Raw genomic sequence first — 26,181 nt, 5'->3', positions numbered from 1 at the left:
AATAAAAACTATAGGTGTGATGTAAGTCTGCATGTCACATCTTTTTTGGATGTTAAGGAGGCTACATAATCTGTGCTCTCCGTTTGGCTTTCACACCAGTAACTTAAAAAAAAAAAAAAAAGTCCCATAACCAAATGGTACAGTTAGGTGATTAACATCACCGCCTTCCATGTATTTTTAAAAACCTGCTAATTCACTTACCGGCTAAGAGGAATGAAAGGAACTTTGCACTTATGTTTAAATGTATTTATAAAGCAGATATATTTTTGTTTCTCAATTCAGATGGCTTCACTGTGGGGTGTGTTTATTTAAGGATCACAGCCTGTGAAACAGTGAGGAGCAGATAAGTGAGGAACAAGGAATTTACATGAGAAACAGGTTCCCAGCCTGGATTTAAACTCTTAACATTGTAATGGTGAACAGATTTACAGAATAAGATTAAGATTCAATCTGCATTTAATGGAGCAGATCTGAGGCGGCCTCTACTTGAACCCTGAAATGTGAGATGTCACACAGGGCAGCCTATTTGACATGTCACCTACCGGTGAGAACTCGGAGCCTTTGATTGAGTTTTATCAATTACGGAAAATACTGGGACTTTCTTTAAAGTTGGGAGCCTCACGTCGGCCAAGATTGTGCCTGCTGTTGTGTTGAGTTACAAGTTTGTTAGGAGAAAATTAACATCCTCTAAAATGTCCAGTCAATCGATTCAAGTAAGAAAAAGGCTTATATTCATTGTGCATTGTTTCCTTAAGTGGTGCACTTTGTTTTAATGCTGTCCTGTAAGTGTATGATTGCTTTTGCTTCTGTTTGTTGACTGGAGATCATAGTTTGCCCACCTTTTCATTTAACACTGCATCAGTAATGGTTGCCAAAAATAAAAATCCACCCGCTTTCTATCTTTACTTGACTTCCCACAATGGAGTTAAATCAGCATGTAAATACTCCCAGAGTGAGAGAGTTTTTGTTTTTTTTTCTACTTAGCTGGCTCTGTTTATCTTAGATCTTTTACCAGACTAAGCATTTTGTTCTTGTGCAAAATTTAGTCCTAAATGCATTCAGTGAAAGTTGCTGAAACACATAACAGCAACTTAGTTTTTTTCTCTTACTGTGTAGGGTAACAGTTGCGTATGCTTATTTTGAATTATTGAAGTGGATCTCAAACACACGATGTCAGCTCAAATAAGTGCTTTTTTAAAACACAGATTTTACAGGAGCCTTTTTAAAATCATTCCTCGAGTCTTTTTTTTTTTTTTTTTTTTTTTTTTGTCTCAGAACAATTGAGGGAGGAGTCAGTTGTTGGGGTCAGCGTTTGGTTGAAATTGAGTGAAATTATGAGTAGCCCACCCCTTCACCTAACAAGCCCCCCTCCTTCTTCCCTCACATCTCCTCTCTATTGACGGGCTCGCCTGCATCATACTGAAGACCCCGTTGAGAGGATCTTTTCTCACTATAAAGAGAAGATGCAGCTCCGGCGCCTTTGAGATGATCGCCAGGATTTACTCCGCGCCTCTCTGCCCCTAAGTTCTCTAAAGGGCAGGCACCTTCGGCTGTTTTAAAATAACCACCTGGACTGCTAGCACTCTGAAAACATTTACCTAGTGGAGTGAATGTGAATGAACCTCCCAGTGTTTGCTGCCAAAGCGTCGGAGTCATCCAAGACTGTGAGCATATTTTTCTTCTACGCGACCAGCTGTGGTTTAGAGCCGGTGCGTCGGTGCCTCTCGGCGCAGTTTGTGTTGCAGGTGCTTGGAGAAGCAGCGCGAGGACAGATGGCTGCGCTGACGATACAACGGACCGACAACTTTTTGCACACATTTTTACAGGTTTGTTAGATTCTTCTTTATTTTATTTTGGTTTAAGGCGGATGCGTTTGTTTGCTCCCCCTTTTCTCTGTTGTGAGAGCGCGAGTGTCCGCAACTTGTAAGAGTATTTAGCTTCTCGGATGGTAAAATAATTTTATGACAACTGAAACTAGCAGGAAACGAGGGGAGGGAACTAAAATAGTTTGCCTATATTTTTTTGATGTAAACTTTTTTTTAACTTCAAAGTTTAATTTTCAATTTGCATGATTGAAAAAATTGAAAATTTAATGCTTATTTTTTATCAGTTTAAACTTTTGTTGACCTTGAAGATCATCGAGTGGGACAGGAAACCTGATGTGTTTTTGTATATTATTACACAGGACCGGACGCCCAGCTCCTCTCCAGAGGGGGCACCCAACGCCCTCTCCTTTCTGGCCACCACCTGCAGCCAGGCCTGGCAGGTGGGGAGCACAATGGGCTCAGAGGGTTCTCAGTTCCCCTACGAGGGCACCGTCAGCTCAACATCTGGAATGTTTCAGCTCTGGAGCAATGACATGCCACCCAGCACAGCCCTCAGCACACATCAGATGACCTTCACGGTGCCCAAGATGCAGTTCCCTGGACACATGCAGTCCGGCCTGGGTCACCATCATCATCACCATCACCCCCATCATCACCACCATGAGCTGCCTCTTACCCCTCCAGCTGAACCACCATCATCCTATTCCTTTGAACTCTCCCCTGTTAAAGTGCTGTCCTCACAGCCACAGACCAACAGCCACTATTATCCTCAGCATAACAATGTGGGACAAAACTTCCCCAGCTTCCTCCCAAATTCATCAGGTAGGCATCATTTGTCCGGAGGCCATGTGGAAGAAGGGCAGCAATGGTGGAGCCTACCCCAAACCAACGCTACTCCTTCTAACCACCCCTTCTCCCTGGGCAGACAGCTGGTTTTGGGGCATCAGCCCCAAATAGCTGCCCTTCTCCAGGGCACCTCCAAAGGTCTGCTGAGCTCCACGCGCCGCTGCCGCCGCTGCAAATGCCCCAACTGCCAGGCAAATGGCGGAGGGTTGGAGTTCGGGAAGAAGAGACTGCACATCTGCCACATCCCAGAGTGTGGCAAAGTGTACAAGAAGACCTCACACCTGAAGGCTCATCTGCGCTGGCATGCCGGGGAGAGACCCTTCATCTGTAACTGGCTCTTCTGTGGTAAAAGCTTCACCCGTTCGGATGAGCTACAGCGGCATCTCCGCACGCACACCGGGGAGAAGCGCTTTGGATGCCAGCAGTGCGGCAAGAGATTCATGAGGAGTGACCACCTCTCCAAACACGTGAAGACCCACCAGACGAGGAAGAGCCGATCTGGACAGCCTTCACAGAGCACGGACCCGCTGCTCACCAACATTAAGAGAGAATAATCGCTGTGGTTCTTCAATCAGAGACAAGACTGTGTGACTCACACTCACTGCCATAGGTTTGCACTAGAGGGTAAGCGTCAAGCTCCCTGAATATATTCTGTTGTCAAAGCTCTGCTTTGGACTTCAAATACTACCATAAAGTATATTTAGTGATCATTTTGAGTTACATAATTATGTGCTGTTTGGAGCCACGCACCTTTAAAGAAAACTTGAAGCCTTTCTAAGCGATATTGTGAGAGTTTTTGCTGCATTCAGTGTACCTTTCTTCAAGCCACACAAACGGTTCTCGCCTAGAGTTAACTTAATTATATCCCTTTCACATTTTAAAATTAATTTAAATTTGATCAGAGTTAGTTTTTTGTTATTTTTAATTTTGTGATGTAAATATTTTTTTCATGTGATGAATTTGCAAGACATGAAAAACATTTCAAAAGGCTTTCCTAATATGTTCCTAAATAAATGTATGCCTTAGTACAGCTCTGATTTCTGCTCCCTCGAACGAATGGATGAATGCCTGTGTTACTGTCGATCGTTAGAATTTTATTCCAAAACATGCTAATTTGTCTATTGCAAGGTAAGAATCTTTTTTTAAAAAAATATAGACATGAGTGTCTCCGAGCCGCATACGTATCTGCTCTGAAGCAGTAATGTTCATTGCTGCAGATTAGCAAACATGTTAAATTTTTAAGTTCTCTGTAAATTGTGTATAAATATCATGAACAGTTTTATTTGTATTATGGCAGCATGTAAATTTGAATAAACATTGTCCTTAAAACTGTTTCTCGCAATGTTCTCCTTTTTACACCTGCAAAAAAGTGAAGTAAAAAGACAGTTTGGGTCACTCACAGTTTTAAACTTCCTAGCAGCTCATTCAGCAAATGTGTGAATTTCTGAGGGCAATCTGAAGCACCCACTGAGCTAATCTTTTATTTAAATGATATTTTACTGCTTTCAGAATACAAGTGCTGCTCATTGTGCTGTTGGTGTGTGGGGGGAAGATGCTCATAAAGAAGACCTAACATGGTGGCTGTTCAAAGATTTTCACACCTCAAAGTAAATACTCATCCCATTGATGGAGCTGTTTGTCTCGCTCGCTGCAATCAAGTTCACAGTCATGTGGCTTTTAATGAGTGTTTTCATTCTCTCAATGGAGAAAATTGAGTCAACAGATGCAACAGAGGGCACTGGAGAGGAATTCCCTGTGAATAGGACCCCTGTTGTTGAGACCCCCTCAGCGGCGGCAGGAACTCCCTTTGATTTTGCACCCTTGTGAAAGTTAATACCCCCTTCCCCCCTGCTCCGCCACAAGCCTCCATATATCACAGCCACGTTACGATCGGCCTCGCTTTACTGCCCAGAATGGGGCTTTATTCAAAGGCCAGCCAACCAGATGTCTGCTCATCCAGGGGTTTCTTCCCTTTGTTTTTAATCCTGTTTGAACTTTCTCCAGCTGGGATGCAAAAGCAAGCAAAATGCTTTGTCTTTGTCAGAGGTCCCGCGGTGGAGTCTGAGGACCTCCACAGCAAATTTGAAAGTTTAATCTTAATCAAATCAGAATTTAAGAGAATTCAGCGCAGACTGCAGAGCCCATCGAGTGAATTTCCTTTAAATTTACTTACCTGACATGGAGGTCAAATACTTGTTCAAATACTCTGTATAGATGGTTATGTATTTTAAAGTAAATAAGTCTCAAATACAAAGAAAAACACAAACGCTGCACTCGGTTTCAAAGACACTTTTTAATTCATATGATACAACTGTTTCTACTCAGTCAAACATGTCATTAACAAACCCTCTCTTGGTTTTATGTCCTTGCTTTTGGTTCTCTGTAGTGGTATTCCTTTGTGTTACATGCAAAACTGCCTGATCAGTAATTCCCATGAATAACCTCACCACTTCACATTAACTGCAGATGCATTTTATGAGATGGTTCAAGTCATCTAATGCCCCATCTTTCAGTTTACTTAAGGTAATTTAGTGTTGCCTTTTGGACCGATTGATTAGCAAGCAGCTTCACTGTTAGCAGGAAGCATGAGGCCTATTGATCTTTGGTGCAGCTGTATGATTCAACTCAACTGAGAATGGAAGCCTTGTGGGGACCTCTATTGGCCACAAAGAAGAACAGACCTACTCCGCTCTCCTCTTCTTTTTGACACCGTCCAGATAGAAACACAAATATCAACGACTGGCGGTAAGAGTAGCGGCAAGCTGAGCTGCAGTTGTGTTTGGCACTGTTGAGGAGGTGGGAGCATGCAGATTTGTCAGCATCGCTCTGTTTATGCAACAACATGTCATTTTCAATGGGACCATCTGGAACGGTGACATTTTTTGGCATACCTTGGTCATTCTTCGTGGTACAAGTGAAAATGTATAATTTATGGTATGCACTGTACAGTATTTAGTCCATGTGGCCAAAAGCTAACAGAGTTTATAGAAATGGTGCACGGCTTTTAACATGACAAAAGTGGACTGATGAAACAATTCATATTAGTTTAAACTAATGCGCTGTTTTAAGGACCCCTGTCCCCAAAAATCACAAGCAACCCAATTTGGCTTGTAAAGAAAGAAAGATGTATGTAAAGATGTTGCATGCAGAACTTTGGGTCAGCACAGCAGGCCCCTTAATGCATATCTCGCAACTCCTCTGGAGTTGCCCAAAGAGTAAAAAGTATTCTGAAGTGACGTCATACCCACAGAGAGCCTCCAGGGGGCTTCCTCATGCCTTTTTGTCCGGATCAAAGGGAGGCCGGTCAAACAGAATAACAGAGCAAAGAGGTGCTCTCAACATGGCGGCAAGAAAGAAAGTTCTTTTACTTGCAGATGAAATTTGAGCGAGTAAAGTACTTGTGGCACGTTCTGTCTTTCCTCTTCTTGTTGACACAAACGGCAAACTCAGTTGTCAGCAGGGAAATGAAAATAAAATGTAAAAATGTAACTGTGTTTGTCGTCGCAATGGGGCATCAGAAAACAAAAAAGATCTTCAAGGAAGTTTAACAGAGAGTACAAGAGGAGCCAGAGCCACTCCTTCCACACTCTCACGCACACAAACACATCCACACATAATTTCATAAACATACATTCAGGCACACACGTAACTCCAGTGACTTCCCCATTTAGGAATGGAATCATCAAACAAATTCCCCTTGCCCTTTCAAAGAGAGAATATAAACTCTCAAAAAAGGTAAAAAGCAGAAACTGTCACAACAGTAAGTGTCCACGGAGTATTTTGTAACTATGAGTCCAGTGACATCCCACTGGGTGCTGTTCATGTACACTGAAGGTGATCAAGGCTAAGTCACCTCCCTTTAAATGGCTCTCTAAAAAGGAGCAAAGTCATTTATCATAGTTGCAGCCCATAGTTCCTTCATATATTCATCAGGGTCCTTCATTGATCTTCATTGACTGAACCAGGTAAGGTACAGTCTGGCATAAACAAATAGTCGATTCTTGTCTTCCCAGCTATGGCCTTAGCTGCCGTCCTCCTGACCGACGACGCGCACGGCATCAAAGTTCAAAGGTCGTCCTCAGCTAGCTGGGCCAGGTTGCTGGGACGTCGTCCGGCTGATGGACCCGACAATGGAGCCTGGTTTCCAGCATCTGAAGCCTGACCCCTGCGGCAGCCCTCTCCTGCTCTCTGCTGGGGAGAGAGGGGACGTTCATCACAAAGATATACCCCATTTTAATTTTCATATCAAAAAGAACACGATACACCTTTCTACCCCAGCACTTTTCTTTTACAGCCTCAGCCTGAAAAATGCACTGGCCCACCCATCTTCTGTATGTTCCCCAGCACAAGTATAGGAAACGATTATCTGCGTTTGATAGGCATCTTTTTCTGACTTCCTTTTGCTGAATTCTGTCTCTGCCTACTTCCTGTTTGTTGTGTGCCAAGTCTGTCCAGCCTGAGTAAACAGAGAGCGAGGCAGAGAACAACAGCTTCTGACCTGTCAGCACAGTCCCTCTACGGACACGAGCCAAGTGATGACAGAGGGAAACTCTGCTAATGGTAATGCACGGAATCCCAATAACAGGATGCTCCTATTTTTTAATAAAATTCCAAGCTTCCAGGACAGCGAGACCCGAATTCTTACTGTGAAGCTGTTGTAATTGGGTTTCCTTCAAAAATGTTCAGTTTTAATCATTCCTTTACCATCCAGCAGGGGGGGAAATAACTCTTTTTATGACTCAACAATGTCTCTACAGTGTGTCTGAAAAAATAGTTACCATTTTAATGGTAAATGCCTTTAAGGAAATCAGTGTAACGTTAATTAGACCTTACATCCCACCGTAGAGCTTTGTGACGCTTTTTTGTTATTAATTAATTGTAACTTTTTGTGTGAAGTAATTACATGTGTACCATCGAACCAACCCCACAGACAGATTTGTGCATACGTATACACTACCTGTACACTTTGTGTGGTTGGGGTGTACAGCCCATTTGACACAGCTTGACAGTTTGGCTGATCAGTTAAGCCAAGTCGGACATGTGATGGAGAAACAGTGTGGGAGTCAGCAGGGCATGGCTGGACCACAGTGGGCTGCAGAAGCAGGTAAGAACAGATAAGTCTCTAAGTACAGGAGTGCATGCACACAATACCATTTGCTGTTGTTTATTAATATTTTATTTGTTGCAACATTCCAGTCCAGAAGCCGTAAAAGCTTAAGAGATAAATAGGCCATGCAGTGTCTCATGAACAGAAGGATTGAGTTTGAGTAAGCAGTTACTGCTGGACAGTGTCACTGTATGCAGAGATGAAAGAAACACAAGTGACTTACATCCCTCAGCGAGTAGGTCTCATTGGATCCTTGACTCTGGCCTTGGCTTGGCAGGTAGAGCGCAGGAAGGGAGGTGTTGTGAGAGTGAAGGGAGGGCAGCTTATGACGGTCAATGGAGGCAGAGGAGTGAGGCCGCAGGGCACTGGCAGCAGACAGAGGGGGCCTCATACTGCGGCCCAGGCTATTAGACTTGCTCTCCCGCCGCTGGTACTCAATAGGCGACTGTAAGGCTGAGAGAGAAATAACAGAGGCAGGTCTTATGAAACGCTGCTTTTATAAAACAATGCATCCAGAGGACTTAAGTATGTATTTGTTGAGGAAATGAAGACATCTATGATAAGACATATTTTCATATTATTACAACATCACAGCATTATATTGTAATCATAACCTGGTTATACAGGGGAACCCATACAGGGTGCTTAGTACTACCAAAAGATCCTTAATAAATACAAGTGCTTTTAAAAAGCAATGACTAACATTAAGTTTTGTTGATAATAAATGCTACATAAAGAAAGTTAATGTGTTCTTCATGTCAGTGTTGCATAAAAAACACAGTAGATGATACCAAATCCTTACAACTTTACAGTTATGATCATAAAAATACAAATTAAATTTAAAGCTCTGACACAACACTACAAAAATCCAGAATGACAGTCTTTCAATTTTTTCAATTTTTTTCATGCAAAGCCAAAACCGTGAAAAAGTTGGTCAATATATTTACATATGCCATGCTTTATGCTAACTTCATGCAATCTTGCAACTTTAATAATAATAATAATAATTTAACATTTTCTAACCTTCTTTTTTCTTCTAGGTGTGCTGGGAATATAAAGACTACACAGTCTTGTCAGCTTGTCGCATAGACAATAAATGAAAAATGCTCTAAACTCCAAGCTAAAATATGACTTATAGATGTGAGATATCCATAAATTACTCCCCATGTGTTTATATGCCACTGCAGGATGTCATTGAATTTTTATCATCTCTCCCCCTTAGTCTGTGTTTTTTTACTGTCTCCCTGTGCTATCTCTTTCTTTGCCATCACCCCCACTGCCCCTCACTGAGCCTGGTTGAGTGCTTGCTCATAAGGCATTGTTTCACTTCACCACGGCTTGAGGTGACTGTTGTTGTGAGTCGTCTTTACTCGGCTGGCACTTACCATTAAGGAAGTTGCGCTGGCTTTCCAAGATCTGAACCACATCATTGACCCAGGCCCTTCCTATCTCTGGGGAGGAGGCCTGCATCTGGAAGCGCACCACACTTCCATCGGGATTGCGCGATGTCAGCACAAAGCGCGCATCATCGCTTTCCACACTGGGCTCCACCCCCAGGCAGCTGACCTGAAACATACATATATGATTAGACTGCTTGTTAAATGTTTTGGTAACACACGCATGCCTCTAAAAAGTCCACAAGACAGAATTATGTAAGCCAGGCAGGAATGAGTGTGTTTTGGTTCTGTTATGTAACTTCTAACCTGGGAGTGAGTTGAACTTTCTCTTTTCTTTTTATTAGTACATACAGTTCATAAAAACATCCTGTGTGGCTCATTTGAGTTTATTAAGGCTTAGTAGGCACTCACCTTGATGCTGTTTTTAAATATGTATCCAGGGAGTGAGAAGCCTTTCTTCCTGTCTATCGGCTCACTAAAGATGACCAACTGCTCAAACAGGAAGACGCGTCTTTCCTTGGCACGAGACAGGAAGCCACTGTCCTGCTCTATAACAGTGAAGGTGTCCTGCTGGAGAAGCTTGCCCTGGGCTGTGATCTTACCCTGGTACCAGCGAAAAGTTAAAACAAAACAAAAAAACGGGGAAAGTAGTTAGACTGTGGTTTTCATGAGCTGAACACAAATTATTCCAAGGCAAATTTTTGGAGGAAAGATGATCCAAACATCCAGAGACATACCTCAAAACCTTGTAGTCTGCCCACATTCATCATGTCATTGCAACGTTTTGGCACAAAACACATCACTTCTACTGCTTTCTGTTTAAAAGGGGAAAAAGGCGATTAGAAGCATAGTAACAACAGCTAGTAAGTTGCTAGGAATTGGATTAGCAAGCTTAGAAAGTATTTATAGGGATCAAGTATGGAATAAAGTAAATAATTATGTGAGTGATGTGAGGCATCCACTTGGCTCCTTCTTTAAACTATTACAATCTGCACGACACTATTGTTCCCTCATATTCACTAAAACAGGTCAAATTTTTTATTCCTCAAGCCATCAAATTTCTAAACATGGGCAACGCATAGGAGGCTAAATTGATGTGGCTAAAGTCATCCCTAAGATGCAAGGACAGTGAAAGTGTTTGCATATTGTGTGCTTATGGCTTATGCTGATGTCATTGTTTTTATATGGTGTATACAAATGTCAGCCACAATTTGCTGCAAGCGAATTTCCCCACATGGACAAATAAATGCATCTATCCATTTAAAACGCAAAGAGTAAAACCCACCTCCAGCTCCTCCGTGTCCATCCCAGCTTTGGTGTAATACTTTAGGAAGTCCTGTTGAAATAAACACAGCACGGTCACCAGAGCATTCCAGGTTTACTACCCAGAGTAACGAGAGGTAGTATTTATGACCACCATGCTTGCTTATGACAAGGAACCATGACTCAAGGACTTTTACACACTGTTGTTTAAATTTTATAATAAAGAGCCTGTTTCTCTCTTGCTTAATCGTACCCTGACCAGACAATACACTGTGTGTGATCAGCATTTCTGCACAGAGGTTTGCATGTAAATGTTGTGGTTTTTCTACTTGTATGTTTGTAACCTCATAGCAGACACGGTGCTGGGGATTGGCTAACAGTACAGCAGTGACATGCTTTTTACCTTGAGCAGAAGCTGATACTTCATGATCCTCTGGACAGGTTTGATGAGCAGGTCGTTGAGCTGCAGCCTCTGGCCCAGCTGCTGCCGGAGCTCCTAACAGCGGAAACGGACGCAACATTTTATCAACGTGACAGCACAAAACACGGCAGCTGTTGGCCAGTATAATTCCTCTATGACCATAAAGCACAGGGTTTGCAACTAATACCCATTTGTCTTATTCTTGCTGTCAATTTGAATAATAATAAACGGCATCTCACAAAACAAAGTCGCACGCACACAGTGGTGGACATAAACAGAACAGAAATATAAACAGCATCTTGAAGATGGTTAGGCTAAACAGAAAAACTGCACAGAGTCAGACGTTGAAATTCACTCACCTCAAAGTAAGTCTCGATATATTCTGAGACGATGTGTTCTGACTTGGGCTTGTTCTGACAGTACACAACATACATATGCAGGCGCCTCTCCTGCAATGCGAGCCACATTATAAAATCATTTCACTGAGCATTTTGTTACAAAACGTTAGCCACATGGTAAAAGAGAAAAAAAAAGACTCACTATGAGAAATACAGATCTTAAGGAGCATTACAAGTAAATGAAAATGCCCATGAAAGTGAGTACAAACATGAGCAATCAATGTGCGGGTCTCTGGTTGCTCTTTGGGATGAAAGGGAGCAGAGCAATAATGATTCGTCTAAGACTGGGCCTTTGAAGCCGGCTCTGTCTGGTAGTGCCTACTCTTGTGTGACTAATTGGCATGGAAGTGCAGATGTGGCAGACCTGAGAGGCCTAATGGAGTTATATGTAGATGAGCATCAGGTTATGTATAATTTACCCAGGTTGCCCTCTGTGTAACCAGAGCCTTTTAAAGGCTGCCAATATGGGAGTACACCTAGCAACAGACATGGCTCTGTAACCTAGAGAACAGCGAGCTGCTACACCTCAGTGGACATCATGTAACACTGCAGACAGCATTGCTGACACACGAGGGTCACATGTTCATGTGTGTCTATGTATGCAGCGTGTTTGCAAGTGAGCACACGTGTTGTATACAAGTGACGCAGCTTGTTAAAAGCCGACTGGGTTTTCTGTTTTTCATTAAGACCATGTTCCCAGTCTGCTTGTTTTCACAGTTTGACACCGTGCTTAGATTTAGTTACAAGTTTTTTTTTATTCCCCCACAGGCTTTTTAAGTTAATTATCCAGAGGGCTGAGCTTTATTGGATTGTTTAAAGAGCTACAGTCAGAGACAGCAAAAGACACACATTTAAGTTAATCACGTTCACAAAAAGAAGCGACTTGGTAAAATTATGCATTATGTCTATCTCGTCTGCATGTGCCACCACTTACCCAATATACATAAATCTAATTTTTCCTGCTGTAGCAGTGTTGTGACCTTATAGTGACTCTAGCTCTATTCTACTGGCAGAACAATATACTAAACAGGGAATCTTTTTGCACGTGTCATCGTTCTTGAGTCAAGATGTGAAAGAAAGAGGACCCTGCTTTTGGGAGGGGAGGAAAAAAATCTTTCATATCAAAGAGTCTGAGCTTAAAATTTATTATTCTTCCTTTTATTCTTGTTTGCTTTTCAGACTGTTTTTCCCTGGTGTTTCCTGACTAGTCCTCCAGCCCAGACTGCAAGATCAGACAGCGTGTCGTGTGTGTGTGTTTGTGTGTGTGTGTGTGTGTGTTAGCCATGTGCACGCTTGTAAAAACACAGCCTGACTAAGACGTATCAGTAACAGGGAAGAGGAAGGAGAGATGTTGGCAGCTGAGAGAGACGGAAAGAGGTATGGTAAAGGATAAACAGGAGCTCTGTGTTTTGTTTTCTGTAGCTCTTTTTTTTTACCTTTACTCCAAACAGCACAAAAAGTAGACCTAGACACGTGCACTATGTGCGTACGTGCATCTGTGTGTGTGTGTGTGTCTTTACACCATACTCACATGTTTAATGAAGAGCTGAGCCAGCCTCTCTGGCTCTGCCAAACACTTCTCCAGCTCTCCCAGGAAGTAGCTACATAGAGGAAAAACACACACACATCCACAAAACGGAAGGTCAGATTTCCCTCCTGCACTTTTGTTCCTTTGTCCTCTCTGAGCTACAAACACGTACTCTGCAATTTATTGTTTGCCTTTCATTTTGCATGCAGTTAGAGCAAGCGTATCTTTTTCACACACTTTCCTCCTCTCACTTCCGTGAGAAAAAAAATAGGGACTTACTCTTTATGCCAGTCAAATATTTGATGAATGTTCCCGAAAACAATTTTGTCTTTTCCCTTCATGTCCTCCGGTACACCTTTGGTGCTCATTGTGGCCATGTAGCCCTGTAAAAAGGAGAGAAAGCAGCTGTTGTTTCTTAAGTCCTGCAAAAATCTGCAGCTGGCTCAAAATAGTCAAAGTAAATATAGTGAAGTTGTTATAACAAAGAGCAGCAATCACACACCCACTGTTATGGAGCTTTAATTAACCTTCAGATGGCAAGAATTCATTTCTGAACCAAAATATCTTGAGCTATTTTCAGCACTAGGAGATGGATCTCTGGCAATATAACACTCCTCACGCTAATAATTCACAAAATCTGCTTAAGTTTGGAGATGGTGTGATGGAGGCAGACCAAAGTGTGGAGTAAAGTGACAGAACTGTGATGGTTAAGCTTTAGAGCTAGCTTTGAAAGACTGGGTGGATGACTAAGCGTGCTCCTTTTTGTTAGGGAGATTGTGTGTTCTCAGCTGCCAGACTCGGTGGTTTACCTCCACTATGAGCCCCAGGTCTGACACGTAGTACTTCTCGGTCTCAATAAGCTCCTTCAGCACATACCTATAAAAATATAAATGAGGAAAGATTACGGTTAGGGTTATCTCACTGAATTCTTTCTGCACCCTGCAAAACACTTCATTTTACAGGTCCCAGTTTCCTAATATATTTCCAGAATGGAAATAATAATAACAAGTTTATAAGGCGTTTCCTGGAAATGAATATGTGATTTGGTACAAGTTAGAGAGAAAACACAGCAAGTATTCAGACCGTACACTCTAAGTCCAATAAATCTAATTAACTAACAGAATTATTAACTGAGGATCAGCTGAACGTGCAAAATTTACATAAACACCTATGTTTATGTTTCCCATGACTTGCGACTGCCTTGCACTCTTTATGTGAATCGACTTTTACCTCTTGTCAGGAGGAAAGCTGAGATACCACGTTATGACCAGAGTATGGAGCACTGGTCAAGTGATAACTACTAATTAATGCTAGTAATAGTAAACATTACTAGTAATAATAGTAATGTTTAAAGCTCAACAGATAAGTAAGATGATCCACATAAATCATTACAGTTTTACCACCTAAAAACATATTTCACAAATACCTTTTATAAAAACTTCAATCTAAAACTATCAGTACTTACTATATGAATCATCTTAAAACACTGTGTCTGTCTTCAGTATTATTGCTATTCCTTTTGTTTCTTTCAGAAGTCAATCTGAATTGTTAGACTAGTAAAAATGAAAAGCTTTACTTTTCTCTTCTTTGGTGCAGTGACCTGCCCTGTAGGTGCTTGTGAACAGACATTTATCTTGTCATAGCAGGAAAAGGACCATCAAACATATTAACAATGGCTCAGTTATTTGAAGTGTCCAAGTAAAGCAGTGTCGCAATAAACCTGAAAATAAAGCAGCCGAATGGAACGAAGGCACCATTAATCTTAGTAATTACACTGCATATTCTTTTATAAGTCAGACAGTGATTTGTGGAAAATACTCAAAATAAGTGACATTTTTATTTAGTTCTACCATCAACTCAACATGCAAGGCCCTATGACTCTCTGCAAGGAGACGTTCTCAGCTGCATCTCGGCTGTAAGCTGAGCTGCAAAGGCTAACGCTTTCTAAGAGCAGCTGCACTCAAATATATTGCTGTTTGAGACAACACATTTATTTAAAGAATGGACAACAGCCCGAATTGCCATCGGGCATAAATTAAGTGACGTCTGAAACACATACATGCTTTTCTCTAAGGCACTCTTCCTCTCCTCCTCGGTGTCAGCCGCAGCTGACCATTGGCTGGAGGTGTCGTCCATCAAGACGGACTCGCTGTCATCTGGCAGAACACCGATGGACTGCGTGTCCTGAGGAGGAAGAGACAGGCAGACAAACTGTTTATCAAAGGTCCTGTGCCAGTAATGTGGATCATGCCAGGAATAAAGTAAACAAAGGGAGATAAAGAGCAGGAGAGAAATGGTAATGATGCAGGTTGCCAGGGTGACAAGGGAGCGCAGAGAGACACGAGTAACAGAGATTGAATGATAAAAAGATCTGATTCAGATTGTTGTTGTTAATGATGCATGCGGTGACAGACATAGAAAAAAAAAACAGATAAAGAGTCAGGGGGAGAAAACGGCCCTGTGCTTGTAGAAGATAATAAATAAAGCTGTTCCTGATAATCATTTAGAACAAACCTGCATTTTGTGGCATTACATTATTGAAGTTTAAATTAATAAATGAATTTACCAATTGGGAATTCAAACAAAGTATATATTAACACGCCTAGCGCATCTCCTTTGGTTTAACTTTGGCACCAGCAGCTTTTACATTAGTACTTCCTGCCTCATTGGCCACGTTGTACCCGAGATAAACCCAGGGTTACTGTGATCTAATCGATTGTGTTCATGTGGTATATACATGACCTCCTTTTTCAAGCTTTTTCCTGGAATTGATATAATTTCCTGTGGGGGTTCTAGCGCAAATATAGAGTCATTGTGCACACCGCAAAGAGGGCCTGCAAAGATTTAAGTCATGACTAACTCAACAGAGACGTGCTTAACATCTGCAGACAACCCTTGGGTTTGTCTATATTAGCATTCTCTCTCACAATAAGCACACTTATCCCTAAACCTCACTACAATATGCCTGTCTAACTGTATCTATTTAAAAAGTTGCTCCTTCTATTTTTAAGTCTTTTCTTGTTGGCCTTTTCACTCTCTCATGACTCCGGAAACCTATAGGGGCAGCCATCTGTCTTTACCTAAATCCCAGTGTCCCCTTGTCCCAGTCAAGCAGAACCACGCCACCTTAAACACATACACAAACCACCAGACACACACCTAATCACTCAGACCCGCCTGGCAGAAGGCTGCCCAAAAGAGAAATAAATACACGGGTGGACTGATACACATATAAGCAAACAGAAAGAGGGACAAGACTCTCCGTTTCTTCTTTGGTCGAGTTCAACTTGTTCACCTGCTTTCTCCTCGATAAACTTGCTGCCATCAAGAAGTTTTGAGCTTCCTGTCGTGTCACAGTGGTGCGTGTGAAAGAGACAAAGCCAAGTAAGAGAGACAGAGAGGCTCCACGAAGACCCTCTCTCCCCCAGCTCGTCTTGCCCCGCTAGGAGTGCTCCAGCCTAGCTGACAGGTCTCCCTGGCTCCCTGATCATTTCCAGATGTGCTGTGGCAAAACCCACAGGAAAAAAATCCCTTGTCTCTCTCTGTGTTGTAAGTTTTGTTTTCTAGCCAGAAGCCTGCGAAATAAACTGACAACAGTTTTAGAATAAGTCGAGGCCAAACCTTTCCAAGCAAGTAAGTTCAGTCGAGAGCGAAGTGATTACAAAACTCCTTTTTCTTTTTCTCTATGTGTAAAAAACATGCAAGCTCCAAGTTTTATGTGAAGAAGTCAAAGAAGAATTTTATCTTAAAAGTGTAATTATCTGGATATGAGAACAATAAAAGGATGTTTGCATGTAAAGGTTTGCACCACAGAATATTTGCGTTGACTATATTTTTGTCTTGGATTAAAGCACAGTGTTTTAATCTAATAAATAAATTATCCATAATTTGATATCTGTCTGCTAATTTTATATCTGCCTTTTGCTATTTTGTATTCATAGCTGTGGACCAACTTTTGATTGCACTCTTCTCTGGGAACACAGACTGCTGCAAATCACCAGTAGTAAAGTGAATTTAAAGGCTCTCATGTAAGGAAACATGAATCTGTGTGGCTTAAAATGTGATGATTTAAACTGTAATATAGGTATTACAGCCCATGCTTGAAACTGTATTTCCCACTGCAGAGGTGGCATCAGCAATTTTTTATTTTTATAAGGGATGGGGCAAAGCAATCCTCATGCACACAAGTGCACATCAAAGTTATGATACTGTGATACAAACAGAGTTAGGTGATTTCATTACGTCTCAAGTGCAGAAAAATCTAATTTACCAGCAATAATGCCGGTGTCACAAAGCAAAGGATGGCTTTGAAGAGCGCTCACAACAAATGCCCCACATAATTCTTTTTACAGCTTCTGTCCCGGTTTGACTTAAAGTTTATTCTTTTAGTTAAGAGTTTTCTGTTTGATACTTTTTATGGGTGAAGATCAGAGACTGTACAAGCTGTTTTTCAGGAAAAAGTGATTTAATAGATCTGTTGATCATTTGTTCCGGCTTGTTTTTTAACACAGCGGCTTGTTAGACCTGCGGACATCGTAAGAAATTTCCCGTGCTTGATCAAAAACACTATAGTTTTATTTTAAAAAGGAGGGTGGGGGAGACGAGCAGCGCATTTAACACTGCGCCCGTTGGCGGAGAAGGTGGTGTAGATGACAGGAACCATCGGAGATGACTGACCTACATAATTTAATCTCTCTCACATCACCTCTCTCCCTGTGTGTAGCTTTCGCTCTCCTACCAAACACTGGCAGTAAAAACACCACAGCGCTGACCTCATCCCTCTGATGTAATCCCGCTATTGTCTTTCAAAGTGTTGTTGAGGCTGAAATTATAGTTTAAGTGCCCAGGTCTTGATTCAACAACAGGACACACTTCACAGTGTTTAAATGCTCAGACATGGTTATTGTTTCCTGTTGATGGGATGCAGGCACCGCAGGTTAACGCAACACTCCCGCTGTTCTAACAAACACCATTTTCCAGCGAGCCTCTCGCAGCAAAAAGGGACCAGCCAGCTTAAGACACTCCTTTGCCACGAGCAGTTTGATGGAGAAATGAAGACGGGCTCGCTTCTTTGTTAAGCATTTCTTTGTTCTAAAAGTGAAGTCATCTTTCACCACATCTGCCGTTTCTTATTTATCTCCAGGCATGTCCTTCTGCAACATGTTGAATGTGAGTCATGCATCACACTGGCCGCGCTCAGATTCTGCCCTCTGGTCCTCTGGGGCATTGATCTGGTCTGAGATAGCGCCGTATTCAATGTTTCTCCATATGCATCTGTGCATATGTGTGTTCTATGTCTCCATTTGTATATCTATATATATATATATATATATGTCTGCATATGTATGTAGCATATGTGGCTACAAAAAGCAGCCCTCCTACGTGCGTTTGTGCTCTCATGTTGCTTCATCGTTGAGCTCCTCCAGCAGCAGTGGAGTTAGTCATTTCCAGCTCTGGCTGGAGGGCCATGGAGACAAAGAGCGCTGATGTCACCTCCCCACCAGGCTACGTCCTCACTGAGAATATTATTTCTACTCCTCTCTGAGACTGTCGGCTAAAATGAATTGGTAATGGATTATTTTCATAGTTTAAATCTCATGGCCAGCTACTAGATCATATAAAACAGGCCTCCTTTCAAAAGAGTACTAACTGCATTTAAGCTAGCAACGTAAAAGTTCTGCTTGGTGTCATTTCTATGCGATGCTTATCATATGTGATATGAGATATAACAGGACAGGGTTGGGTGTTATTTTGACAGCATATTAAGATGGCAGACCTGGGTGTTTGGCAGTGACGTGCAGCCAATCAGCGAGTCAGTTATGCAGCTGGGTGACTGTAGAGTAGCTGGTGACAGGTCCTCAGGGCTTGCCAGGCCATCTTTCCACTCCTGGAATACACACACACACACACACACACACACACATTCGCAGTGTCAGAATAACAAAATCTGTAGCGTGCATATGTGTTCTGGCACAGAGAGACACAGGCGGCTCTAAAAAGAAAAAGAGGACACATAAGAGAACAGGGTAGGGTGAGAGACTGCAGGAAGAGTCAGCAATGCTGCTGTCATTTACAGTGACACTGCCAACTGACATGGTACTTGTTCCTCCGGGGATTAACTCCACATCAAACCTGCTTCTCCACTGACAACCTTGCGCTACCTAAAGTAAACAAGTGTGGTCAAGATGTTGGTTCTAATTTGTGTTTGCCCAAGAATGAAGTTTTGAATGCATCACAACCAGTTTATACAAAGACCTACTGTTAACACGGTGCAGTAATAATTTCAGTTTACTTATGAGGCGGTTCATGTGCAATGTGCAGAACGGAACCGGAAAATTCACCAGGCAAAGCTTTGTTTGATTAGTTCGTATGATCCAGAAAATTAAAAATTTATGCTTCTCACCAGTTCTCTGTGGGTGACAGGCAAGATGGTGAGACTCTCTACAGGCCTTGGGAGGCTCCCCATATCTTGGTTCTGGCTGTGGGATGGAAGACATGCAGGCTTTCCCTCAAGTTTGCGGACCTGACGCTCTCCTTTGGCGGTGGATCCAGCGCTAAGTTTGCGGACAGGGTTTGTGAGCCATTTTTTAAGGGTGCTCACAGAGCGCCTGGAGCCCGGGGAGCTGGGGGCCGAGCTGCCTGATGCCTGCGGGGGCAGCGACGCCACGGAGGTGGAGATGCTGCCCTCACTGCCTGCTGCCGAATACGAGTCTGAAGAAAAGGCATAAAGAGACAGGGGAAGCAAAAGGTTACTGGTGAAAGAAAACAATCAATAGATAAGGGTTAAATGGGTCATGAGGCAGAGTAAAGGCTCCACGTACAGACTTAACTTAATCAATGAATCTGTGGACTTCGGCAAATGTGCAAAAAGAGCATTTTGTTTCAGGGATATGACCCTCGCTTGACTAGTAGACGTGGCTTAACTGCAGATGTGCGAGGTGATGCAGAACTGAAGGCAGAACACGTGTCAACACACCAGGAGTGAAAGATTAACGAGAGAAATCAAAATAAAGAGCGGAAATATAAATTTCTTTTCTACAAACACGGCTGTGCAGGTGTGCAACTACACTATAAAAGATGTTTTCATTACGCAAAGCAGACTTTCTTTCTTTCTTTCTTTCTTTCTTTCTTTATACATTGCTGAGCTGTGCACCAGTCCATGCCATCATCATTTGACCACATTCTGATGTAAGGCAGACAGCAGAGGTAATGAGGGTCGGTATTTGATACAAAAATACACTAAAGAGCAGTTGCAGATCGACTGCTGCACACTGATGTCAGGAGGACATGGGAAGTGAGTTGGGGGGTTGAGCTGGGACCGGACATCCTCTTTAATCCTTTTTAGAAGGGGAGCTCCTTGCCGGGGACTGTTTGTTTTTTCTTTATTGTCTTCCTTTCCCATCTTGCCTCGGCCAATCAACCTACCGCCCTTCCTCCAGCCTTTCTCAGTCCCGAGCTCTTCTTCTAAACTGTGCGTCGGGAGTGTTTCATCTTTTCTGTGATAATTTAGACATATTTCCTATCCATCTTTGCACCTTAATCCTCTAAAACTTGAAACTCTTTCAAGAGAAAACTATTTTCCATTACTTGTTATTATTAAAAAAAAACACGCCAATAAACCAACAATTATTTTCCATTAAGTAACTATTTTGAAAACGTTTCTGTTAACTTTGTAGTTTATGTTGTGCATCTGTTCATGAGAAGACAACACTGACCTGATTTCAGGGTGCTTTATTTGAGCCACAGTCTGTATCTTATTACAGTTCTCAGCAATAAGATGCAAACTTAAACCCAGCCTAAATTATTCAGCTTAGTTCAGTGTTCATAGTTAAAAGATTTAAGAATTTCCACAACTTTATTCACTCAATTTCTTTGTCTGAGAAATTCAATAGCAGCCACAGTACTGATCAATAATAATGAGCTTTGTGCTCCTCACAGCACAAAACTCACAGTGTTTGACAAATCATTAACCTCAGAGCAAACAGGTCATGCTAATAAGATCGTATTTCTGCTAATGAAGAAACTTGTGAATGGTAGGTGATAACCAAGAAAATGACTCATTGTGTAATTCCACCATAGAGATACCATTTCCTCTATTTTTCCCCCAGCATGTATCATGCAATTTTCCCGTCCACCGTTCTTTCTAATTCCCACCCAAATATCCATATAAAAGTCTGTAAATAGAGTTTATAAGGAGATCTAAGCCTAGCAGAATGAGCATCTGAACAGACCAAGACAAGGAACACACGTAAGTTTAAAGAAAAAAGATGGCTATACCCTGCGGGGAACTATTAGGATATCAAAATGCATCTGAGAGCCATTGTATTTATGGTTGCATCTGGAAGAAGCAAAGCATCCACCATCTGTGAAGGTTCCCCAGTCAGAGAGAAGAAAGGATGTGAAAACGCTGGGGAGCACATGTGATATTGTGCACCGTCCCAACCCAGCTTTTCTGACCTCTAACAGAGGGCCAGACCCAGAGGTTTGTATTTCCCAAGGTTTCCTGCTCAAGTTTAGCCAGCTCAGCGTTTGCAGTTCAAAGTGCAGAGATACAACCAGCAACATTGTTTCTAACTATCTTGAGGCATCAGCTGAAGAAATAGGCTAAAGAGACTGACACCGCTGCAGTGCCTGGAAGCAATTTGAAATGACTGGAGACGGGGCAGAGCAGCTCTCCGATTCGAGGCTTTGCATCAGAATGATACAGTAGCTCTGTCACACGTACAGATTTACGATGCACAGAGCGTACATTATTTACTGGTTTTATAATGACTATCCTTACATCTGTCACCATGGCAACTGAGCACTTCCACTGATCATGTATTCTCTGTACCTTATACAAGCCATTACGGAGACATCAATAACACTTTTGCACAGAAACAGTGAGACAACTGTAAGGGGAGATGATGAGCTTCTCCTTAGAGAAACCCACCTCCGCTCGCCCCACACATTGCAAGATAAGTAGAGTTAATACTGTTATACACCTACAAAGAGGAAACTGGGGGGTGGGGGGACGATCCATCCCACTCTTTCCCTGCTTTGCTTCATGCTGATAGTGCCCAGTGAAATTCATCTCCATAATGGCACCACTAAGAAAAGATTACCCACGCTGATTTTGTTAATGCAACTTGACTATTGTTTATGTGCTTATAACAATTAACAGTTAAGGGCACAGGAGAAAAGGGGCTGCCCTGATCTGTGGTGATTTGTTAATGCTAGGTTTTCACCACTCGCCCACTCGCTGTCTGAGAGGATGAGCGAGTGCCGGGGCGGGAGGCTCATCCAAAATTGCTGTGCTGTGTAACTTTGTAGCCAAGTGGGTATCTGTTGCAAAGTACTTCCAGATTTTTCTTAGTGTTGGTCGGTCACAATGCAGAAAAGAGACAGCCCACATCATCTAAGAGGGCAACTTAAGAGAGCCATCTTTCACTATTAGTATTTGCACGGTATTACAGAATCTGTACAGCTAAGCAGCAACTTTTTCTTTTTCAACTCACAGTTGGTTTCTAGATTAAGCAATTAATAATTTGGCACGAAACTTCAGACAACTGTCTGTCACTATTTACTAAACCTAAGGTGACTTCATCAAATGTCTTGTTTGCTCAAGCACAGCCTAACCCAGTTTAGTTCAATTAACTACAATTTAAGCCAAGGGAAAAAAAGAGTAACTCGTCTGAGAAGCAGAAATCTTCAGCTGTTTAACGAGTGCTGATAAATTTAAGCAATCGTCAAACTCTGTCAGTATAGTGAATGATTAATTTTCCAAAGGTCAGTCTGATAAGTCTATTGATTGCTGAACACTACATAATTTCACGTCTGTTCTTTTTTTGTGTGGTTCACAGTGAACCATTTGTTATTACCACAGTTAAATTCACTTATAGCTGATTTAATTATCTAATGACTATATGTGGCACAGCTTGTCCAGTCATGTGGAGAGGGAAAACTTATGATTCACTGTTCTCATGAAGGTTAGATGTGACTGAATCAAAGGCAGGGACAGCTATAAGAGCATGTGACTGTCTGTCTCTATAAGTTTTCCTATGCCAGGTGGGATAGACTCCTGTGCCCCCAAGTCCCCGAGTTGGTTAAGAAGATGGATGGATGGATGGATGGATGGATGGATGGATGGATGGATGAGTCAAGGGTAAATTTACTTTAATTTATGTCTGAAATGCAAAACCAGAGAAAAATGAGAAAGCAAATCTCTTCTCCTCTTGTCAGGTGATTGATGCAGATGGATACGCCCTAAGTGGTCGTCCACCAGAAGAAGTCTGCTCTAACTTCTGTTTATTGATCAGTTGAGGAGTGAGTGCTGCTGAGCCAACAAATCAGGCTAAAAGCGTTGGCTTTAATGGAGCAAACTTATTCACAGCCCCCTCCATTGTGGAGTTCCCTGTCAATCCCATGGCCTCTCGGGATCATATAGGCAATTTAGGCATTACTGGACTCCACAAATAAAAAAAATAGACAGACATGCAGGTGCCTATACACTTTTTTTTTCCAGAGAGGCTCTCCTGATGGGCACACAGGTGCAGGCTGTCAACCTGTTATCCAGAGTCATCAGCCTGTCAGTGTAACAATACACAGCATTAGAGGCAAGCATCCTGCTGCTCAGCACTGTGGCAAACATGTCAAATATCCTGCTGAGTTTGACAGACTTAGAGCTGCCATTCAATACTAGCACCTTGTGGCTTACAGCTCTGGGGAATTGTGGCAATCAACACATAGGTGCCCGCCTGCGTCATTGCTAACAACTCTTAACACAACGCCATACTTATCTTCTCGATTCTTTCTCTCTCACTCACTGCCCTCTCCACCTTATGCTCTTCAGCCTAGACTCAGCTGCTATATTACATTTCACCCACTCAGAGGAAATGGACACCCTTTCCATCAACCAGCAGGACCCGGTCTGCACTCATGTTCAAACTGAAAGATCTGCAAGACCATGAGGCAAGTACCTGAAGCACATGACGGAAAATGTTCTAACCAAGGTGCTTTTTACAATGAAACATTTAAAATCATAAATTGGACTCGTCTTTTTCTGGCTTTTCCTTCAATCCTCCCCCCTTCCTTTCTTTTTCACCCTGACTCCTTTTTCTCTACGATAAGTTCCTCCTTCTACCACCACGTTTGGCACTCTAACGCACTCTTACCCTCTGCATCTCTGTGCACTGCAGTGTTTTTCAGATAATGACTGGGAGCAGGACACTGCACAGCTCCCTCCTCTAATGCAATGGCCTCCACTGCACTGCCCCGAAGCTGCTGAGTGCAGCACAAGTTCGACATGCAAAACAAGCTAGCAGAGAAGACAACGCTACAGAAGGAAAGAATAATGTTTTTAAAAAGTTTTTAATCTTTTTTTATTCTCCTTTCTTATCTTTCTCTTTGGTATTAAGGCTTAAGCAACTGAATCCACAACCTCAGGAATCCTCTGAAAGTCTAAAGTTGACAGAAAGAAGGAGAGGCTATGGGGTGAGCTGCTGGGAAGAGCAGGGATTCTGTATAAAGGTTAAGCAGGAGAGGGGCAAAAAAGATGCCAGTGTGATTAAAGTTAAGAAGTTCAGTGAGAGTATGGGAGGAAACACTGACGAGACGAGCGGAAGGAAGTCCATGAGGCCACAAGCGACATACACTTGAGTGCACATAAGCAGGAACTGTGCTGATTTTTAACTGTGGGCACTGCAACAAAGACATATGTGCAGCAGCTCAACTCTTGCCGTCCTTGTGTGTGCCATATATGAGTGTGTTCGTGTCAAACCTTTGGAGTGACACACTGCAGTCAGACAAGTGAACAGTGGTTTCCTGTCCTCCTATTGACCTAGTTTATGCGCACACACACACACACGGATGCACACACCACTGTTATTCCCAGAGCACAGAAGGAAATATGTGCTAGACACATCAAGTGACACACAAACAAGCCATCAGAGTCGGTCTCCTGCCATCAGCGCCTACAGCCAGACTCTGTGGCATATTCTTCATCAGTTTAAAGCATCAAAGCGGTGCCAGTCACCAGAAAAACAAGACTGAAAAAAACGACACTGGCATTAATCCTTTTGTTGGTGGAACAATGTGAAAGAGTAAATCAGACACTTCTCCTGATGAGAGATTATGAAACAGCTCTAATTGATAGTCAGATCTAAACCACTACTACTGCCACTGACTGTGAAAATCAGGTCAGTGGGAGTATAGCAGTGCAGTTAAAGTGGCGAAGGTTGTGGATATCTCACCTGAGATTTCAATCAGACTCCCAGCATTTTCTTTTAACTTGAATCTTAATTTGCAATTTAAAAAAAGAGGATGTGACGGCAATCTCACCACAGAGACTGTCTGCAAGCTCCTAGCAGTGTACAGTGAGAGACTGGAACCATGTTTGCGGTTAGTGGGCTTGAAAACTCCAGACATTCCTCTAGAACCACTTAGAGAGAGACTTGCCAGATTCTTGGCACTGCCTTTATTCATTTATGCTCTGGGGAACTAAACCTCCACAAATACACAGAATCAAACACAGGGGATTAAGGTTGCAGTGTGGTCCATTTCACACTCACACAGATTTATTAACTAAGCACCCCAGGATCAACAGGTATTCAGAGATGGAAAGTCCCATATTCACAAATCATGATTCAATAATTTAATCAAGGGGCAGAGTCAAATGATTTACTGCCCTGCTTTCACTGAACTGTTACGAATGGACAAATTTTCAAACAACAGCAGCTCAGATGTACTGACTCTTTGTCAGTCATTACACCCTGCATATGCGGTAATTGCCAATCTCCAGATCCCAGTTACTTTGTAACTCAAGCCTTCTCACTCATTAAAGTTTAAAAACTCCTGTTGTAAGAAAGCGAAAACAAAGATTTGAATAGTACAAGCCCAAACCTCAGTCACGCTAGAGTTAAAGTAAGATGACAATGCAGATAGGAAATATTGGTGTTTACCTGGTGAGTACATTGAATTCTTTTATATTCGGCAACCAAATACAAGTAGTCATAGCAACAGGTCGCCTGGTGGGAAGCAAACGGTCTGCAAACAGTGGTGGTCTGACTCAAACTGACTGCAATCACTCTCAGATTGGTGAAAGTTTGCAAATAATTTCCTTCCAGTTTAATATATGCAGATAATTTGGCAACAACTTGTTGCTTGTGCATCTCTTTGTAACAGGGGACTCGACTCATCTGGTTGCCAACTGGTTTTATTCTGATCATATTCTTATTTAAAAAGCAATGCTGCAGAACACTTATGTCATTTTGCAGTTAAATTACCTTTCTACAGTAATTGTGTCACTCATTTTGGAGGAATTTGTCCATTTCTGTTTGAGAGATTTAAGATTTTAGCTGTACTTTGAGTGTAAGTAGTTAATTTGAATGTCTGTGCATGTGGACAGCAACAGATTTG

At 42.2% G+C, this 26,181-nt stretch overlaps 2 protein-coding genes across 7 annotated transcripts in view; one reads left to right on the top strand and one right to left on the bottom strand.

Annotated features, from left to right (window-relative positions):
- Positions 1-1,335: 1,335 nt before the first annotated feature.
- Positions 1,336-4,004, top strand: sp5l (Sp5 transcription factor-like). The gene is made up of 2 exons (XM_003448171.5): positions 1,336-1,826; positions 2,186-4,004. Exons 1-2 carry the CDS (start codon positions 1,617-1,619, stop codon positions 3,224-3,226), a joined length of 1,251 nt encoding a protein of 416 aa, XP_003448219.2. The 5' UTR covers positions 1,336-1,616; the 3' UTR covers positions 3,227-4,004.
- A 942-nt stretch (positions 4,005-4,946) lies between these two features.
- The window catches only part of arhgef25a (Rho guanine nucleotide exchange factor (GEF) 25a), a 60,087-nt gene continuing 38,852 nt past the window's right edge, over positions 4,947-26,181 (bottom strand). For 3 of the 6 annotated variants that reach the window (XM_005478075.4, XM_005478073.4, XM_005478076.4), the window contains 15 exons: positions 19,190-19,497; positions 18,563-18,673; positions 14,846-14,970; positions 13,596-13,662; positions 13,066-13,169; positions 12,790-12,859; positions 11,220-11,309; positions 10,843-10,935; positions 10,462-10,512; positions 9,914-9,991; positions 9,588-9,779; positions 9,165-9,345; positions 8,003-8,232; positions 7,630-7,764; positions 4,947-6,863 (listed from right to left, as the gene is read on the bottom strand). In XM_005478075.4, coding sequence (XP_005478132.1) covers positions 6,738-6,863; positions 7,630-7,764; positions 8,003-8,232; positions 9,165-9,345; positions 9,588-9,779; positions 9,914-9,991; positions 10,462-10,512; positions 10,843-10,935; positions 11,220-11,309; positions 12,790-12,859; positions 13,066-13,169; positions 13,596-13,662; positions 14,846-14,970; positions 18,563-18,673; positions 19,190-19,497 — 1,961 coding nt within the window. In that variant the 3' untranslated portion in view covers positions 4,947-6,737. The remainder of the gene's footprint in view (positions 6,864-7,629; positions 7,765-8,002; positions 8,233-9,164; positions 9,346-9,587; positions 9,780-9,913; positions 9,992-10,461; positions 10,513-10,842; positions 10,936-11,219; positions 11,310-12,789; positions 12,860-13,065; positions 13,170-13,595; positions 13,663-14,845; positions 14,971-18,562; positions 18,674-19,189; positions 19,498-26,181) is intronic. The other 3 variants (XM_005478074.4, XM_005478077.4, XM_003448241.5) reach the window with 3 other exon arrangements.

The sequence above is a fragment of the Oreochromis niloticus genome, linkage group LG20 (assembly GCF_001858045.2).
Source record: "Oreochromis niloticus isolate F11D_XX linkage group LG20, O_niloticus_UMD_NMBU, whole genome shotgun sequence".
Taxonomy (NCBI): domain Eukaryota; kingdom Metazoa; phylum Chordata; class Actinopteri; order Cichliformes; family Cichlidae; genus Oreochromis; species Oreochromis niloticus.
Note: the sequence above shows the minus strand (reverse complement) of the source record. Positions and strands in the feature narration are given on the sequence as shown.

What these genes read in the sequence shown, in the direction of transcription:
- sp5l (XM_003448171.5), top strand. Translation starts at nt 1,617, where the DNA reads ATGAACCTCCCAGTGTTTGCTGCCAAAGCGTCGGAGTCATCCAAGACT. An exon ending in TTTTGCACACATTTTTACAG is followed by an intron (nt 1,827 to 2,185) that starts GTTTGTTAGATT and finishes ATTATTACACAG; the next exon opens with GACCGGACGCCCAGCTCCTC.